The sequence below is a fragment of the Candoia aspera genome, chromosome 3 (assembly GCF_035149785.1).
Source record: "Candoia aspera isolate rCanAsp1 chromosome 3, rCanAsp1.hap2, whole genome shotgun sequence".
NCBI classification, from domain to species: Eukaryota; Metazoa; Chordata; class Lepidosauria; order Squamata; family Boidae; genus Candoia; species Candoia aspera.
The window spans coordinates 32,715,631-32,736,306 of NC_086155.1; the positions used below are offsets into that span (position 1 = coordinate 32,715,631).

General features: G+C 39.2%; 1 protein-coding gene across 2 annotated transcripts in view; it reads right to left on the reverse strand.

Moving 5' to 3' along the window:
• CHD6 (chromodomain helicase DNA binding protein 6) overlaps positions 1-20,180 on the reverse strand; it is a 109,562-nt gene extending 89,382 nt beyond the window's left edge. For both annotated transcript variants that reach the window (XM_063297252.1, XM_063297251.1), the window contains exons 1-2: positions 20,129-20,180; positions 6,044-6,552 (exon numbers count right to left, since the gene is read on the reverse strand). In XM_063297252.1, the coding sequence (XP_063153322.1) occupies positions 6,044-6,552; positions 20,129-20,161 (542 nt within the window). In that variant the 5' untranslated portion in view covers positions 20,162-20,180. The remainder of the gene's footprint in view (positions 1-6,043; positions 6,553-20,128) is intronic.
• Between the last annotated feature and the right edge of the window lie 496 nt (positions 20,181-20,676).

A 20,676-nucleotide genomic window follows, 5' to 3' on the forward strand; every position in this document is an offset into this window, starting at 1 on the left:
ATAATGTGTAACCCAGATCTTCAAATAATGGAAATGCAAGGAATCGCAGAAAGGTTCAACATTTTACGAACGTGTTTATTTGTCACCATCCAAACCTATTTTTAGTTCCAGAGAACACCCTCAGTATTCAATGTGGATCTATTCCAAATGCCTCAACCATTAGGTCCCTTCTTTCATCCTCTACAGCTTGATCAACCAGTTTTCCAGTCACTGTCTCGTATGTGACAATATCCCCTTGCTGATACTTAAAGATACTCAGATCAATTTATCTTGCAAGCTTAATGCTATCTTCAACAGAGGTAGCATGTTTCTAAATATCAGTTGCTGGGAAACAACAGCAGCAGTTATTGTCCTTGTCTCCCACTTTATTTTAAAAAATGGTATGTGAATGACAGGGTCAAGTTAAAAGTTTCTAATTATATTTTTCTTTCCTTTCATCTCTTCCTGATCAGAGATCAACTGCAGGTGCATAATCTTCTATATGATTCATTTAGAGTATTTTATTCCTAAAATATGTACTGGAGAAAAAGGATCTTCTGTATATGCAACCTGAGTACATAATCAGGTCAGTTCAAGCCAGACTTCCTACAGAGCTTCTCAGATGAATGTCTAGCTTTGATTGTGTGTCTTCCTCATCATCACCCAAAACACAGTTGACTTTCTTATCAAAGAGAAGTTAAGAAGAGTCTAATATCCTGTGCTTAACAATGATGCCTGTGCTAGTGCATCAATATCCGCAAAGCATAGTGTAATGACCAGAACGCTCGAGCATTCACTCAATGACAGTCCATAAGCCTTTGCTCATTTAACTGTTTAATGAAGCGTAGCATTCGATACAAGGTAAAAGTTGCGAGTGGCGTTGCCTGCGCGTTCTGCAGTTTAAAATCACAAAAGCCTCTATTTCCCCCGCCCCACTACCCTCAAAGGTATGCACCCCTCCCCGTGCCACAGATGGCTCGAATGGTATGCTGGTTGTTAACTTGGGGCAAGGAGCATCTAGCCTAAACAAAATGATTCACACTCCAATCAAACTCCCCCTCCCTGCTGGCGACTCGCAGTCTGCTGACCCGGGTTGCTTGAAGATGGATGCGAGTCCGATAAGATGTTCTGGAAACATTTGATCAGGGAGTCTGACACATAGATAGTAGGCAGGTTTACAGTTGCTTGGTTTCACATATCTGATACCAGCATTTATAAGAAATAAGAAACAGAAGAGTAACACCAATTCACAGAGAAATCAAGAATAAAATATCCACAAGGATTGCAGAAAATTGATCTTTAGTGTCCTGCATTTTAACCTGGGGCATAGTTTTGCCACTTGTTTCATAAGAAACAGTTTGTTTTAATATTATTTCAGTATCAAATCTTAATGCCAGAGTTCTATAGGACATTGCTATTTGCTGCAGGTATGTAAAGAATAACTCTCATAAAAGAACTTTTTAGGGCAGGTGTGGGCTAATGACACGCTTCTAATTGCATCAGAAGCTGTGGAAGTGCAGTGCTGCTGGTGCTTTCAATTTTGTAAAAAGTCCCCAGACAATGATTTTGTAGTTACAATTAACAAACATTCCATTCATAGATGTTGAAGCTCACTATGATTAGAAATAATTTAGAGGAGATTATGCCACGATTACCAGCCGCTTAGAGAATTCGCATCAATGGCTCCATTTGCATATATGTTTTACTCTGACATTCTGAAAGCAACATTCCTTAGCTATCTACTTTTGAACATGTGTTGTGAAGGAATCAATGGACTTGAATCCAAGTTTCTGGGTCCTGAAACAGCAACAGCGATCAGTTTGTCACCAGCAAGTTGCCCACAGACATTAGGAGCACAGCTTGCAGCAATCATTAAGGCTCAGTGACAAGAATCTAATTAGCTAGTACAGTAATTTTAAGGTTTTTTTCTTAACAAGAAAGAGCTTTTGCATCTTTTTGTATGGTTAGATACCATTGTAACTGTATATGACTGAGCATATTTCTTTCACAGAACCTCTTCAAGATTAACTGAATTTACTTTTTTCCATAAACATCAAATGATGTTTATAATGTGATATTTATAAAATCAAACTAAAAAGCACATAAATTGTCATTATACTTAATAAGACAAGTTTTAATAATCTTAATAAACCCAAAAAACCAAAACAATTCAAAACAGTAGCCTTAAATCAAATCCTTAAAACCATCCAAATAAACATTTTTATACCCTAATAAACTTAATCCAAATCCTTAAAAGTAAATAACATCAGTCGAACCCTTAAAGCAATCCAGATAAACATTCTTTAACCCTTATTCCACTTCACAATAAACCAGAGCATTTATACATCCCCACAATGTGCAGAGCTTTTCTCTTAAAAAAATCAAACAGCCCAACTGCCCCCCTCAAAAATTCCAGCTTCTCTTCAAAAAACCTCCCATACGTAATGACCCCTTCTTTTTCATGGCATTCCACCAGAAAGTCAATTTCACTTATTGCTTGCAGATCTCTCTCTCCCTTAAATTTCTCCAACTCCACTATCTGATCTTCATCCAGCACCTCAACAGAAATCCCAATCTCACTCTTAGAAGAAACATTTCCATCACTGTTGAATTCCTCAATTTCATCCACCACATCCCCAACCTGATGGCACATTTTAGACCTCATATTTTCCATGATGTCCTGAATATCTTGCATAAAGGCTTGGCAGAGGTCAGAAAAAAATCTCTTTAAAATCTTGGTGGAAGTCAGAAAAAATCTCTTTAAAATCTTCCATGTCTCACACAGTAGTTTATAACATGCACAGGAGCTTAACCAGAGAAAGCTGAAGATATGGAAAAGTGCCAGAATGTATTTACACAAGCAAGAGTGAGATAGGCAGACTGTTCTCATGGGAAAATAGAAACAGAAAGCTAAAGGTTCAAATCAGCTGATTCAAGGTGTAGGAAAATGCTAATATCTTCAAATTTAATACAAAAATAATAACAGGAAGACAACTGTTTACTCTCAATCCTCCTTTATATTTGGAAGGAAAACGAAGTCCAAAACTTAAAAAAGAATTTTTTTAAAAAGTAATCCCAACAATATGTCATGGTTACTGTTCCAATGTTCCTGAAAAACATTGTAACGGGTTCCCATGCCACGGGGCTGACACGAGTTGCTGTACCGGAGGGGGCTGCTCCTGTTCCTTGTACCAGGCTGCGATGCAAGGAGTGAAGAATGAGGAATGCATGTTTGGGTTATCTCGCCTTGTCAAGGACGTTTCCCGCAGACCGGCAGGAACCGTTGAATTGTACTGACTTTTGGGGGAGGGATTGGGAGTTGCTTGGGGATTTATTGGGAGACATCCCGCGCTTTTACTATTCTCAGCTTTGCTTCTCCTGCATACTATTCATTATTAAATCAGATATCCATGAAAGCCCTGTGTGAGTCTGATGGCGATTTTGAATAGGCAATCATTACACAATAATGATAAGCACCAAGAGAGCCAGCTTCTCCTCACTATAGAAAGCCTCTCTTAGGTTACATATACTTTTAAAAAACCATAAATCTAGTGATTTAGAAATGCGTTGGCTGGTCTTAGCATCCCTTAAAGGCTACAGCGCAGCTTGGAAAATGACAGCCCACCCTATAGCTAGCTCTTACCAGTCAAATGTGAAACGCTGTTTGCAATCTTCTGGCTGCAAGCAGCTGTCCGGAGGACAGATGGGATGATTCCAGGTGTTCTCCTTTACCTGGAGAACATTTCTGGGCTTCAGGAAAAGCTGCCTGAGCCCGAAAAAAAGTACCATGTTGTCAGCTCCGCCCTCTAAGCCCACAGGCACAACTGCTCAGTCTGCCATTTCCCCACCGGAAGTCCCAATTCTACTCTAATGACAGCATGATTTTTTTTAACGAAATGCCTGCTGAATTCCCACAAAAACTATCCTATAGAAACAAGTATTATCAGCTTCTGCCTATTGCAGAACAGGAGGTAACATTTTTAATTTAAGTGACAAACACTAATAATATCACAAGGAATACCTGTACACATGCTTGTGAGGCTTAAACTTTGTGCACAGTGCAAATTAATAATTCTTGCCAAACCAAGCACCTTTGCATATGAATTTTTAAGCATACAAACAACGTAAGTGCAACAAGTTATCCAGCTCTCCCAATATCTTTTTTTTTTTAGATTATTTATCCCACCTTTATTATTTTTATAAATAACTCAAGGCAGGGAACATACCTAATACTCCTTCCTCCTCTTATTTTCCCCACAACAACAACCCTGTGAGGTGAGTTGGGCTGAGAAAGAGTGAATGCCCGAAGTCATCCAGCTGGCTTTCATGCCTAAGGTGGGACTAGAACTCACACTCTCCTGGTTACTAGCCTGGTGCCTTAACCACTAAACCAAACTGGCTCTTTTTATCTTCAGCTCTGTCAAAGGGAGACACAGCGGCAAAGGCTTGAGACAACCATCAGTTATATGAAGTTCTCTGCAAATCGGCAATTCTTTCATAATTTACATAGCCAGAAATGTAATCCTAAGGCATGCACTTTTCTCCATTATGGCTTAACACCAGTAAAAAACATAAAAGAAGTCCATATCATTTTTGCAGTTTGTGAAACACTCATTCTAAAAGGAACTGACTCAGATAAATTGGAAAACTGGATTTTATCTCTGATATCTCTGATTCTGTCACCAAGTAACTGCAGGACAAACTGCCTTACTCAATTTTTACCAAATTTGAAAAAGGGATGATGTTGGATAAAGAAGCTAACATTAGTGCCCCACTTAGACTTTCAAGTCATTATGCAAAAGGGTCTCACAGAAAGCAAGTTTTAGTGAATCCTGTTACTGATCACAAATACAATTCTATTTATTTATTCTTTTCAAACCATTGTATGTAACATTCAAAGTAAGACATAATTGCGAAGTCAACTAAAATAAGAGAATTAGATCACTTTCATTTGTACAGAAGATAGGAGCTGCTTTCCAGTAGTGCATGCTATGCATGGGCAACCTTCTAATTTAAGACAGACTTACTGACATCCATGATGATGCTAAAATGATGAAATACATGCAATTATATCATCACATATATGCTATTTTTATGTACTTGAGTGTTGCCATCTCACACAAGTAAGTCATGATATTTGCATGCTGACATCACACACATGTGATCATACCCCTTGCCCCCCATGGACATCCACTGGCAGAGCCAATCGCAGATAATTTTTTTCCCAGCTGACCATCAACAAGCCAGCAGCATGAGAAATTAATTTCCACATACCATGAGGAACTTAGAGGAAATGAAGTTGAAAACATGTACCACAATTCCATTAAAATTCCATTTAATCCACACATACACACACACAAGGGTTTTAACAGCTACATCAATAGGACAGTTACATGACTCTAAATTAATAATAATGAATGTAACTCTACTAGTACCTATGAATTTTGTGAACTCCTAAAGTACTCATATGCTTCTAATTCAGATCCTGCAGCATGCACAGCAAATATATTCTAGCAATATAATATGAAAATGCATGAAATAACCTTGTAGACGTTGCATCATCACTCCTACCTACTGTATTTTGGTCCTCAATTTCCAAACCCATTAAGTGCAGCCTTTGACACTCAAATGTCACCATATGTCAAATGGACATATTTATTATGCAATAAAAGAAAACTATTCCTTTCTTATATATGCTTAGACCATTTATTTGGTATGTTTATTTACTCTAGTGATTTGATTCTATTTGATTTTGGTTTCTTATGTATATATGTATATGTGTGTACAATGGAAGAGCTTCCCTATTCAATTAACTTCTTGAAGAACTTTCCCCAGGCAGTGAAATTCTGGAAACCCTCCCAAAGGAAGGGAAAAATGCACCAACATAACTTCCTCAATAAGCTCAATTCAAGGATGTTGCACTAATGCTCCTCTAGGATAGGCTCAGCTGTACCAGTAAAGACCCATCACATTTAGAATAAAGTCCACCAGAAGAAAATTACTGCCAGATAAGCAGCCAAACAAGCAATCTGACACATAAAAGTGTGCAAAGAGCCATACCAACCTGGATTTCTTGGGCTTGGCTTTGGAGGAAATCTCCAAGATGTTCTTCTTCTCTTTGGACTCCTTTGGGACTTTAGGCTCCCGAGGCTTCCTGGGTTTCTTGGCCCCTTCCTGCTTGGGCTCCTTGGGCTTTTTGGGCTCCTTGGGCTTTTTGGGATCTTTTGGTTCTCTCTTCCTCTTTGGTTTTACTTCTCGCTCACTGCCCAGCTCCTGCTGCCCCAGCTCTTTTTTCCTTCGTTTCTTTTTTACCCCTGTACCCCCACCCCCATCGTCCTGCATCCCATTATGGCAGGTTATCATATTCTGCACAATCTCACTGGGTACCTCCACAGATAGCACATCTTGATGGTCCTTATGGCCCAGGCTCACGCTGGCCAAGTCAGAGATTGTCACCAAGTCACTCAAATCTTCTTGATCTGGACTTCCATCAAAAGGGGACTGTGGCTTGCATTCGAAGGTGATGGAGGCATCAGACATTGGGGATTGACTCAATATTTTAAAATTTGGCAGCTATATATATTTTTTTTAAAAAAGAACAGAAAGAAATATCATTATAAATTTAGCAGCTGACAAAGAACAATTCTTGATGGAGTACATAATGAAGTAAAGCAAATATATTATTTTTCAAAAAGCTGTTTCACAAATATTATTTTGGAGAAAGGCAGCAGAAAAATTCAACCAGTAATCTATCCTAACTCCAGAGTATACATCCAGATGTTAGACTACTTAGCCCATAACTTTGTCTACTGTAATCCCAAGAGTTGTGTGAGATGAGCATATATGAGAGAAAAAGTTCATTTCCCAGCAACTTTTACTGCTTCAAGGCCCTTAAGGAACTGATAAATATGTATGCCAGGTCCCCCCAAACAAGGATGGGGGATACTTGCATACAGTATTTAAAAAGTTCAGGAATTGCCCAACTCAGAATTCTAATTAAACACTGGAAGATGTTATATGCGATGTAGCTTCTTGCACATTTACAACAATGGAGAAATAACATCTAGAATTTAATGAAAGACTGCAAGTTATGCCCATACAGGTAGTCCTCGTTTAGCAACCACAATTGGGACCAGCAACTTGGCCATTAAGAGAAGCAGTCACTAAGTGAAATTGTGACTGGCTTATGATCTTACTTCAACTTTCCTTTGCTTTACAGACCTGCAAAGGTCGTAAATGTGAGGATTGGTCGTAAAGTTACTTTTTCAGCACTGTTGTAACTGCGAACAGTCACTAAACAATGCAGTTGCTAAAGAAGGACTACCTGCACATATCTGTTCTTAACCTATTTCCATCCTACACCCTGGTACAATCTTAGCAAGAACTTCAAAAATCTACCAGCATTATCATGTATGAGAGTTATTAAGCAGAGTCTGAAAGATAAATTTTGGTACTATGGTAAAAGACCTGGCTCAACTGCTTTCAGTACCCTATGATGACTACATTTTAACCAATAACACTATATTTCAGAAGAGTCTGATTATTTATTCACACTTGTGTTAGTTGAAATCTTCCCAATCACTGTATTGCTTTCAGTAGACCATGTCAAACAACTCTATGACCAGAATCCATGAAACCTATAACGTTCTAGTCAAAGTGGCCAGTCTTACTGGTTATAACCTTTCAAACAAAAAAAGAAAGAAGATAAAGCATTATTGCAAGGTAGTTCAAATAAGAATTATTTTAAAGCAATTCTTATGTGATCTGTTTTGTGAAAACATTTTCTATCAGGGCTACTCTAGTGTTTATTCAGTTTAATCCTTTTTCAAGCTTGATGTGGTAGGGTAAAGGCTGATGGAAGTATTTTAAAAGCAATCACCACATTCATTTGGCCACCAGTAATGTTGCTAAATACATTCATGAACAGCATGTAAAATCATTTTAAAAATGATTATGCAAATTATATTCCAGGTGGTAGAAAACCAAAAAAATGAGTCTAAGATTCAGGGCTAAGTCCAAAGTATTTAATGCTGTTCATGAATGTATTTAGTAACATTACTGGTGGCCAAATGAATGTCATGATTGTTTTTAAAATACTCCCATCAGCCTTTACCCCACCACCTCAAACTTGAAAAAGGACTAAACTGAATAAACACTAGAGTAGCCCTGATAGACTACTACGGAATACTGTAAAGGAAAAAAATCATTTCTGTGCATGCTGTTTGTGACTTCTGCTGAGTCAAAGTTATGGCCCAGATGAGACCTTTGCATCCAAAAGATACTGTGATCAATAAGAAGTCCAGAAGAACAATGCCAAGTGACACAGCAAATAGAAAGATCACAATATGTTTTATTCTCTTTTAAGATGATACTAATAGGAAATGTATTGTGTGACAAGTATACATATACTGACTTTGCCTTTTTCTCTGAGAAATTCTGAGCTTCCTCTTGGCTCAGCTTTAATGGACAAATAGATGCACTCCTATACTAATTATAACACAATGATCATATTATAAGGAGTGACACTATGCTTTCAGGTTTGTTTCTTGTTATTATTTTCTTGAATTTTCAAATACCAATGAAATCTTTCTGAATTCTCTTGTTTTTCCATTTCTTTTTCTTGAAGCGTGCTGTACTGAAGACAAGGTAAGGAGAGCCTTGGATCTACAATACTAGATGGACAGCTATGACTTTCTGTAAAACTTAATGCTGAAATGAACCGTATTGTACAGCTAGAACAGCTATGAAACTTAAGGTATTTTCAAACTGGATGGGCTGAAGGGAGTGTGGGGAGGGAGGAAGTACTGGGAGAATTCAACATTAGACTTGCAAGCTTTGGGTCCTCAGACGTGGGAATGTAAATCTGAAAGTCCCTTTTTAATTGTTCCCCCTAGAACTGGGATGTGTTGAAAAGTATATGTCTAAAAAGCTTAGACTATGTCCTCAAAAACTGGAACTTTTCGGCCTAATGCATCAGCAGTATGTCTGGAGAAAGAAGAATGAAGCATAAGCTGAAAACAACACCCTGCCTACAGTTAAGCATGGTAGTGGCTCGGTGATGCTCTGGGGCTGCTTTGCATCCTCTGGCACTGGAAACCTGCAGCATGTGGACGGCAAGATAGATTCATTGAAGTATCAGGAAATCCTAGGAGAAAATGTCATGCCATCTGTAAGGAAGCTGAAGCTTGGGCGTCATTGGACCTTCCAACAGGACAATGGTCCCAAGCATACCTCAAATTCCACTAAGGCTTCGATGCAGAAGAAGTCCTGGAAGATTCTACAGTGGCCATCACAGTCATCTGACTTGAACCTCATAGAAAATCTCTGGTGAGATTTGAAGAAGGTGGTCGCAGCACACAAACCCAAGAATATTACTGAACTGGAGGCCATTGCTCATGAGGAATGGGCTAAGATTCCTCAGGAACGCTGCCAGAAGCTGGTGTCTGGCTATGCATCGTTTGCAGCAGGTCATAACAGCAAAAGGGTGCTCTACTAAGTACTGAAGATGCTTGCCATGAAGGGGTTGAATAATTTTGAGACTGGAGAAGTCATTATAAGTTGCATTTTCAGTTGACTTTGGGGACACCACTTGAAGCAGTCATTGTCTTGAGCTATTTCAATTGCTTTTGTTTGATTTGTTCATTGCAAACAGCTGAAAGTCTGTACATTTTGACAATGGGGGTTGAATAATTTTGATTACAACTGTATGTTCCAGCCGCACCTAAGCTCTTTCGGGCTAAGCCACGAGCCCAATTTCTTTATGGGACGTTGGTTGGCCCCCCCCAGCTTCTTGTTTCACCTCTTTGGACAGGGTACAATCTAAATTCATCAGAGCTGCTCTCCAGATACCTTGTTGTATCTCCAATGCACATTTATGACTGGAGACAGGTATGATAAAGTTGAGTCAAGTGTGTGTCTAGCTTCTATAAAACTTTGGTTAAAGCTTAACTTTTATCCTCAAGGCCTAGCATCATTAATTCCCCAGGACAATTTTCAATCCACATGGATCAAGGCTGCTGAATCTAAACTTTTAAATCTAGGCTACTCTCCCTATTCAGTTCTTAAGATGAAATATGATTAAGTGACACAAACCCTGAAGCAAAGGATATGGAGCAACAAGCAGATCTAGGTTAGGCCCCTACACAATCTACTGCCATTGCTGCAGCTACCTTACATAGCTAGAAACACCCAGCCATCGGAAAGCTTTTTCTCTTGCCCAATGTCACGTACTCCCCTCTGCAGTATTGGATGGTAAATAGAAAGAAGTACCATTGGCTGAAAGGCTTTGCCCCTGTGATTCTGGCAAGGTGGAAACTACAGAACATGTTCTTCTTCACTGCTCCTTTTACAGAGACATTCGAACCAGATTCATCCTACCTTTGATTAGTAGCTATCCTGGTCGCTCAGACTCAGCCTATGCCCAGATGCTGCTCATAGACAAACTGCCTTTTTTTACAGCGCATGTGGCTAGGTTTTGTGCAGTAGCACAGAAGATCCGCCAGACCCCGATGGGCCAATTTTCCGCTAGCCAAATGCATTCTATGTAACTGTAATTCATTCAAATTTTAGATATTATCACTTTTTTGTAATTTTAGATGTTATTATACTTTATATTATGTTATATTATGTTGTTATACTTTATATAACTTTAGTGTCTTCTTTATAATTTAAATATAGACTGCATCCTCGACCTTGCTCATAGATGCTGGTTAGGTGGTTTCATAGATGTATTTTAACTTTGTCTTAAATTTTATTTTATTATCTATTAAGATAGATTTATATATATTCACAAAGCACTCTGCTTGTACTGGTCTACAACAGTAATGAATTGAACTGAACTGAACTGAATACCATGATACTATGACAGTTAACTCCTGACTTGCCCTCAACACTGATTCATTTTTGGTCCCTGTCTTCACCTAAACAGTTACCTGTGTCTGAGATAACCATAATCTGACAATGTGTTCTGCTTTTAATGAATTCTCACCTGAACCAACAATGCCTGAGATGTTCATAAGACTTCAAATAGCTAGAAATGTCTCTAATACTTTCCGTTCCTAAGACAGATACACAAGTATACAATTTCTCTTTTTGCATATGGAATAAGATGCACACGTTGTTTTTTTCTTTTAGATGACATCCAAGGTAGTTCACCATCAGTGTGAAAGTAGAGGTCTTTTTGGATCTTATTTTTTAGCTGGAACAAGAAGAGATTAGATAGGAACAAAAGGGAACTCTGTATGTTGTGCTTCTATGTAAGGGAAAGGAGAGGCATTTACAAAGGTTAGACAGTGGCTGGTGTGAGATTAAATTGTGATGTAGGAAACACATTAATGAAGTATCAGAAGGTGGAGTGAAGGATGATGGAGAAGACTGAAGAGATAAAGATAAGGACACTGGGAAAGCTGGCAATGTGACATGAAAGAGCACCGCCTGTCACCAATGAGTAGCAAAAGCAGCAAGTAAGGACTGCTGGTGTAGAGTGAGAGCTTCAGTGTCACCACAACTGCAACTAATAAAGATGAACCAGTGGTATGATGTCAGCCATTGGTGGGTCAGCTAGTGAAAAACCTCAGCAGTGAAAGGGTGGCCTTTATGAAGTGACAGGAACTTGGTAAAGGGCCTGGAAGGCCACTAACCCAGCCAATCTGATGAGCCAGCTGGGACAGCAGCAGCTGCTATGAATTGCTATCAGGCTTCCAGAAAGGAAGGAGAAGGAGCGCTAAGAAAAATGGCAACAAGGGAAGATCACTGGGCTGCTGAGATGAAATTAGACAACTACTTGGAGGGCCCCTGAAGAGATGTCACATCCCTAGCTACCATCATCATCATCACTGCCCTGGCCACGGGTGGACTGAAAACAGACCACAGGCTATCTTGTGCCTTGCAAGTCAAAGAGGCAATGAGATGATACCACCTTGAAGACAGATAAGGGACACAAAGGAAGGAAATGCCCCTTCTGGAATGAGTACAAAGGGGCATCTATTTCCAACAGGTAATCCCTGGGTAACAACAGCGATTGGGGCCAGAATTGCCGTTGCTAAGCAATGCAGTCATAAAGCACACCATTACACGACCACATCGCTTAACAGCAGCAATCCAGGCAGTCCCAGTTACCATTGTAACCTCAAGATGCACAGGTCATTAAGCAGGAAGCAGTGGGAGCAGATAAGAACTGCATGAGTGCCCTAGGGGGATGGGGAGACCCTAGGAAGCCTGGTGTAGGTCGTGGCTAAGTTGGGGAGGGGGTGCTGAGGTGCGTGTGAGTGCAGGGAGGCCGAGGGAAGGTGGGTGCAGATGCATGTGAGTGCAGGGAGTCTGAGGGAAGGAGGGCACTGGTGCATGCAAGTGCAGGCCGAGGGAAGGAGGTGAAGGGAGGTACCAGTGCATGTGAGCACAGGGAGGCCAAGGGAAAGAGGTGTGGCGCAGTGTGCAGGAAGGCCATGGGGGGGACTTACCAGAGTGACTTGAGATCTTCCCTGCTGGCTTCCCCATTTGCTTGTGTTAAGCCGGCAGGGAAGGTTGCAAATGGCGATTACGTGACCATGGGATGCTGCAAATGTCTTAAGTGCTAGCTGGCTGACAAGCATCTGAATTGCAATCACATGACCGCAGGGCACTGCAACAGCTGGAACTTTGAAGACCGGTCATGAGTACCACTTGTTCAGTGCCACTGCAACTTTGAACAGTCACTGAATGAGTGGTTGGTAAGTGAGGACTACCTGTAATGGGAAAAGGTATGGAGGGAGGGAGAAGCTCTTTGCAGGGTTTCTGGGAGAACATATGTATTTTGAGATGGAAATATGATGGGATGGTTGTGTATGTGTAAGCAACAAGAGTGGACACAGGGGCCTTTGCCCAACTTCAGCTGTTGCAGCAACTTAGGCCTTTTTGGATCAGAAGGTCCTGACAAGTAACTCTTATCATCTTGCAGTTAGGTTACTGCAATGCAGTCTATATATGGCTACCTTTGGGCAAGACTCAGAAACCATAACTGGCCCAAAATGTACTGGCCTGTCTGCCTCCTAGGTGTAGTAGTTATAGCAGTGTGATACCAATGCCATGATTGCTGCACTGATTACCGGTTTGCTTCCAAGTCCAATTCAAAGTATTGGTTACTATTTCCCACAAGAGAAGCTGTGTAAGAACATTATTTAGACGAGCGCTTATACACTGCAGCAACGCAGAACACCAGAAAAAGGAAACAGATCATCTGTACAGCAATTTCCAGCAAAATGGATACCCTCTCAACTTTATCAAAAAGTGCCTCACCACTCAACCCACTACAACCCAACCAACAGAAGCTATGAAAAGGATAACACTGCCATACATCAGAAACTTCTCAGAAACTACCAACAGACTGTTACAACCACATGGCATCACCATAGCACATAAACCAGCTAAAACTCTTCAAAACATATTAAGTAACCCAAAAGACCCAATAGCCCAAGAAGAATAAACAGGAGTTATTTACAACATACAGTGCAAAGACTGTAACAGCCACTATATAGGACAGACAGACACAAGACTAGCAGAGCGCATCCACAAACACCAACTAGCAGTCAGAAGACACTATGAGAACTCCTTAATCTCACAACACATGGACAGACTCAACCATAGTTTCAACTGGGAACTGTGAGCATCCTAAACCAAGCCAAATCCAAAAATGCCAGAGAACTCCTGGACGTCTGGCACTCAGACCCAGCAGCCATCAACAGACACATAGAGGTAAACAACATTTACATACCATTCAAAAGAGACAATAGAAAAGCCAAAAGACCAGTACACCTCCTCACCAGCAATCAACACCCAGATATGCAAAAATCAACACTAGGATTAACACCAGATGAAACACCAAACAGCACAATACACCCTAATCAAGGAACTATTAACTCAGTCAATCAACCAAGCAGCAAACAACAGCCCAATCAAAGAACTCCCAAGGAGAGAACAACACTCCCAGCAACACAAGCAGGGCAAGCCATGGTATATAAACTGAGAGCAAGGCCCACTCCCTCTTCGCACTGAAGATGTTGCCTAGTCTGGCAATGAAACATCTGCAAGAAAACAACAAGGCTCAGAGAGCACCAAGGACTCCACAGTTCAACCCTGAGCTACAAATATTCGCTTTGATTGTTACTACTTTTGTAGTATATATATGGCTCAGCATCCAAGTCCTTAGAAAACCATAATCCCCCTGTAAAATTTGAGGGAGGGTATGCTGAGGTTTTCCACCCCATGTGAAGTGGGAGAAGTGTAGCCCAACTATAAATCTTCTCAAGGGCTCCCCTTGCACTCTAAAACACCTTGCCTCTTTAGATATGGAATGCCCCTAGGTGCTCAAGACCTTATTATGCCATATGTCTGGGTGCTGATGGTGGAAGGGCTGCCTGTGGATAGATAGTTCTTTATAAAGAGATTCACTGTGTTAGGTTTTTCTGTTGTTGTTGTAAACTACCTTAAGAACTAGGAAGTATGTGGTATATAAAACCATGTATAAATAAGTAAAGTAGTTATATTTTTAATGAACACTTAAAACAATGTTGGTTAATATTGCTCCTTTATCATTCAACATTTTTAAACAAAGCACTAATTTAAGCTCAATTGAACAACGAAAGGAAAAAAAAGACTTGCGTTTTCTTTGAATCAATCTGGAGCGAAAAAAAAAGAGCAAAACTCAATACTGGAATGCATTCTTTGCAGGATAAGGTCCCAGTTCTGTCCTTAGTACTTAGCTATTAGCCTTGATGGCAGTCTGACTGAAGGCCATCTGCTGAGAGACTAGTGGGCTTCCTTGTGCAGTTGGTTGGCCACTGTGAGAACAGACAACTGGACTAGATGGACTAGAGGTTCAATGCAGCAGGGCACTGCTTATGTTCTTGTGCACCTACAAGAAAGGTTATCAACATTCTTACCCATAACTTTGAGAACTACTTCCATCCAGTTTCTGCAGTATTGGACCCAATGAGCCAATAGTCTAACATGCTGTAAGGTTGCTCAACTTACTTATATTAAAAGTCAGAGTAAGTGTATTCCTGCACGTTCTTAATAAAAGTTCCTTCTGCGCTTATAAGTAACCCTATGAATATGTATTTGTCTAATTCCTACTAAGTCTCAATTACTCTGTTCCTGTTGCATTATTAATTCTTCTTTATTTAGGAAAAGCTATTTTTGGTTAATTTTACATGTTTGTATGTGGTCATCAGTAATCTAAAAGAAAATTAATGGCTGAATACAAGTTTTAAATAGCGCAATCCTACTTAATTTTACTGAATTAAACTTATTTATAGAGTAGTATACATGATCGTTCATCATGAAAAAAATCTATCTATGTGGACACTAGGAGCCAACAATGACTTGATGGTTTTGTCTCACGCTATTTGCTGTGCAGTTATGGAGTTGAGTGTCATATAAATTTAACAAATAAATAAGATTGTACCCATGTCTAAACATTAAAACTTTATTTTCCTTAAAAATCCTATGAATACAAAAAAATAATTAAAAATAGAAATTTTAATTAAAAGTTCTGTTTTATACACTACTGCAGTTCTTTCCCTCTTTTTCTATGCTTGCTCATGTGAAAGGTGAAAGGTGCCCTGTGCAAGCACTGAGTCATATCTGACCCTTTGGGGGGACGCCACTTTTGTGACGTTTTCTTGGCAGACTATAGCGGGGTGGTTTGCCATTGCCTTCCCCAGCTGTCACCTTCCCCAGCGAGCTGGGTACTCATTTTACCGACCTCGGAAGGATGGAAGACTGAGTCGACCTGAGCCGGCTACCCAAGAATCCAGCTTCCGCTGGGATTGAACTTGGGTCATGGGGAGAGTTTTGGTTGCGATACTGCTGCCTACCACTCTGCGCCACACAAGGCTGATCCATGCTTGCTCACAGAAAATACTTTTCAATACTTTTCTACATAAGCAGCATGCAGAATTGTTTTTGTGCAATTTGTTCATATAAATGAAAAACAAATTGTTGCAGCCCTACCCACATTTATACTATAGTCACTATATGATCCTTTAACAATCAGATCCTATGGAATCATCTCATACCCCAAATTATTTCAGGCTTCCTTCAGGAAAGAGTAAGTAAAGATGCCAGGAACAGAACTGGAATTATAAATGCCTAGCTACTGTTCTTAGTACCATGTAGTTAGCACTGCCTATGTAGTTAGACGTCACTAAAGTTATTAGTGCCTTCTGATTACATTAACATCTAAAATTCTCTTCAAATGCAGTATGCAATTTAGGCTAACATTATTAGTGATCAGCCAACACAATTTTTTCTTCTTTTTTCTCCTTCTTATGAAGACTTTGATATCTACTATAAATATTCCAACTTAAGTACAAGAATGGGTCTGTGTTCCATAAACTTGGCATTATATTTGTTGGAACAAACTATTATTTCAAATTAATGTGTAACTCAACATATTAATAAGAGAACTGTCAATTTAGAATATTCTGAAACAATGTTCTGTGCAAGCAAAGAACCCACATGCCATTATAGTTTCAAAATATATACAGCAGTTCATAGTCTGCAGAGAAAGCTATTGGGAATTCAAGAACATCCATAGTAGAACAGAAGATCTGTGCTTCCCATCAGGAACTACTGTAAACACAGTTAGAGTACTGCACTTTAAAGACAGACTGTCAAGATAAGTAAACCTCAAAAATGTGACCTACTTCTTTAGCCATTTGCCTGTGTATTTGCAAAGTCGATACAGCTCCTTAGGCAGTTCTGAAAAGCACTTCAAAAGAGGTCACTAAAATGTAATTAATCCACCATCCACGATGAATTGTTCAACAGAAATATGACTGGCTTACCACGGGCCGTGGAACGCTACACACACAACCCGCCCCCCAGAGATACACTTAACTTGTAGGCTTAACACTGCACATATCAAGGGAGAAAGGATGCTGACTCTACCATTCAGCTTTTTTTGTACACGTCTTTCACCAACATTAATTTCTATGGCTAACTTGCAAAAAGAAGAAAATGCATATGCAGAAGACAACCAACCAGAAAGCAGGTAGAGCTTTGCTTTTTATTTTATTTACTTAAGTTTCAAAGTAATAAGCTCTTCTTGATTTAAAAAGCAGTTTGCATCTACAATGCTAAAATAAGCTCTTTCTACTGACTTGGATTTGCTTCCAGTGCTGTTTCAGAAAATGTCCCCTGTCTTATATAAGTACTAAGCAGTGTGGCAACAGAACATGAATCAGAATGCAGTGGTGACAACTGTTCACAAATTAAAAGAAAAATCCAAAAGAGACACAAGCTGGGTATGCAGGACTAGACATCTTAACCATCTGAGGATGGATGGATGGATTTATTTAACTAACTAACTAACTAACTAACTAACTGTTTTTGGATATTTATAATTTAGTGCAAGAGAACTAATCCAATCTTTTTTAAAATAATATGCTAGCTCCACCCAGGAACATCTTGCCCTAAGTTTCTTTAAACCATCCCTTCTTTCATCCACTTCCAGAATGAAAAGGGGAAAAAAATGAAAGCAAACAACGAATGTTTAAAACTAGCCCTTGCTATGACAGACACTGATAACAGACAACTAAATACAGTATATATATATACTTGCCACTTTTTAATAGACTCTTCTCAAGTTTATCAAACATTTTAAGTATCAACACTATATTCCAGAATAGAGTTAACAGGGCAAAATCAAAGTCACTTTGACTTTTCAGATAAACCAGAGAGCCCAATGCTGTTTCACAATCCAATATGCCACCAATACCAGCTGTATCAAGCTCAATACTTAAAGACAGATTAAATAAAAGCACTCAGTTAAAATTATTAAGAGTCATAAATCTACAACCTTGTGTGACAAGATGAGCAACTCTCTCTAGGCCCACTCACCTAACCATCTAATGGAGAAGGAACCCAACGGAGGTTTACAGAGTTGAAAAAAGGAGAGGAAAAGACTAAGGGCTGGAGGGTAATTTTGATTGTTGCAGATAGTAAAGCACAAATATTTCCCATCCTGTAAGGTCTATAGTAGCATTTTTAACATGCTTCCTTTTTCGTTCAAGAATAATACAACTCAGAGAAGGTATATTTCACAGTTTATCAACACTATATGCTCCAAGCAACCTCACTAGAAATTATTAATAAAGAAAAGGAAGTGATGTAAATATAGTTCTAGCCAAGGCTTCAGTACTTTACAGATAAAAATAGACTTCCAAGGTAAAGCGTAAATCTTAGTATATAAGCTCTAATGCATAAAAGGAAACACACACAAAGGGGAGCAATACAGATTCTCCAAGGCAAAAGCAAGTCTCAAAATGAAGCAAAATATGCAGGTGAACAAGATGCACAAAACAGACCTTCTGAATACATTTGCCACAACCACTGCTACATGACAGAAAGCAGTTTCACTGCTGTTGTAAGAACTACTTGGCAATTTATTAAACAAGCTGCAGAGAAAGAACATAGGGGGTTAATCTGTGGCCTTCATGGAACACTTAGCTTCCTCTATTTCACGGGCACTCTTCCCCCTCTATTTCTTACAGCCATTGCTGCTCTCATACTCCCTGTAACTTGGCATCACAACTCAATGGTTGGCTGCCAAAGGGTGAGAGGAACCCGAGAAAGAGGATGCAAGGGAGATTTTTCCCATAGCACTCACTGGTAGCCTGCTAATCAACACACACACATGAGCGCTAGGGAAGGAAGATACACATCTACCTCTCCTACTAGCAAGGAATGCAGTCCTGCCCCGTCCTACACTGAGCTTTGAAAACAAGCAGTAGCAGCAAATCACTGGGTTGCTTTAATGCTCCTCTGAAGCTCAAAGGCACATTCCAAACTCCTCAGATTCTATCTTAGGAAAAATAAGCATATAGTTTCTACCCACAAGTAACTCAGGTTCAGTGAGAGTTCTTGCAGTTTCCAAAAGCATGAGCCACATAATCAAGATACGCTCTTTGTCAGCTAAGTATTTTTTATTCAGACAAACAGAAAGAGGTGTTCCTTTTTATCTCCTAGGCCTCTGTGCTGCACATTTCTCATTTTTTTCAACTGCCAAAATGTGAGTATCCTTGTAAAAAATAAAATTAAGTTCTAAGGTTACAAGCTATGCTCATCTTTGAAGAAAACAGTTCCTAGAATTACAACTTAGGCAGAATTCTACACTGTATATTGCATATATGGCCAAAAATAGAACAAAACCCCAAATTATTTTAACAATAGGAAAAAGAACAGTATAAAAAACTAACAATTATCAATTCAGCTCAATATTCTATTTTATTTATTTATTTATTTAAATTTATTGGCTGCCCAATTCCAGTGGACTCTGGGTGGCATACAAAATTGGGAAAAACATAAAAACAGCTAAAAACATTAAATCAGACAGTCAGGCAGAACTAAAATGATCTAATAAACAACAAAATCAACAAAACAAAATATATATTCTAACATTCATTTTGTTACAATAACTCTGTTTTCTAAGTATTATTATTCCTGTACTGAGGATAAGGCCCAGGTTGGTTGGTGACACCTTAGCTGATCTTGAAAAAGGCAAAGCACAGTCCCAAAACATCCTAGAACAAGGAAATGGCAAATCAGTATGGACATGTAACTACCAGAAGTCAAGTTCAACTTGAGGGAGACTTTACCTTCATCTTTTTATTCCAGATAAAAGGTCAGGGGAACTGAAGGAGCTGCATATTGTGATGAGAACATGGCAGAGCTCACTGTTGAACTGGGAACTTTTTGATCAGTCTCCTTTAGGCTCAGCAAGCCTACTGTTTTCCTCAGAGAGCTCTGACAATAGAAACTCCAGTGCAACCAATGCATTTACAAACTATTTTGCTGGCAGAAACTGTAAAAAAGGGAAATGTTGGGGTTCTTGTTGTTTATAAGATTTACCCTCCAACATGAAGCCATGGGAAAGCCTCTATGTCCAGGGTAGTATAAATTATGTAATACCTGTAGTTCAAATCAGAGCCCATCAAATTCAGCAGATTCATTGTCTCTCCTTCGTCAATAAATTGTTAAGAAAGTGACCCATCTCCCGCCGCCGCCGCAAAATCAATGTCCTCAAATTCAAGTAGAAATTATGGAACTGCTGAACCACAATATACAAGTATGTTCCACATGTCAATTTTTGCAAAAGGTGAACTTTACCAACCTGTTTTTCTTTCTTCTGTATTTTCATTATCATCAATTTTGGGGTATATATTACTTCTGCAAAATATAAAACAAAAACTCATTCCAGAAATTCAAAGGAACAAGATCAGTCTGGAAAGTCTTTTAATATAATGCTCTTTCAGAAGAACTACTGCTTACTTAAATATTATCCAGGAAGGATGAGCCTCTAGAGTATAAATAACAGAGTCCCTGTGACACCTTAAAAGACTTGCTAGTTTACTGTGACATAACCTTTCAAAGTATTTATTAGCTTTTAAAATATCAGAGGACAGTGTTGTTTTTTCCTATGAAAGAAATCAAATTTACTCCTTTCATTGATGGAACAGGTTCCATCTGGAGAAAGAGAAGGAACATTTTATGCACTCTTAAAATCTGGTCCATTGAGCAGAGGTAAGTGGACACAGAATTCTTTTTTTAAAAAAATCAACTACAGCTGCATCCTAACCACATTTGTTAGGCAATAAGCCCTATTAAATCTAGAAAAGCTTACTGCTGAACAGACATAATTAGGAATGCACTATAAATAAG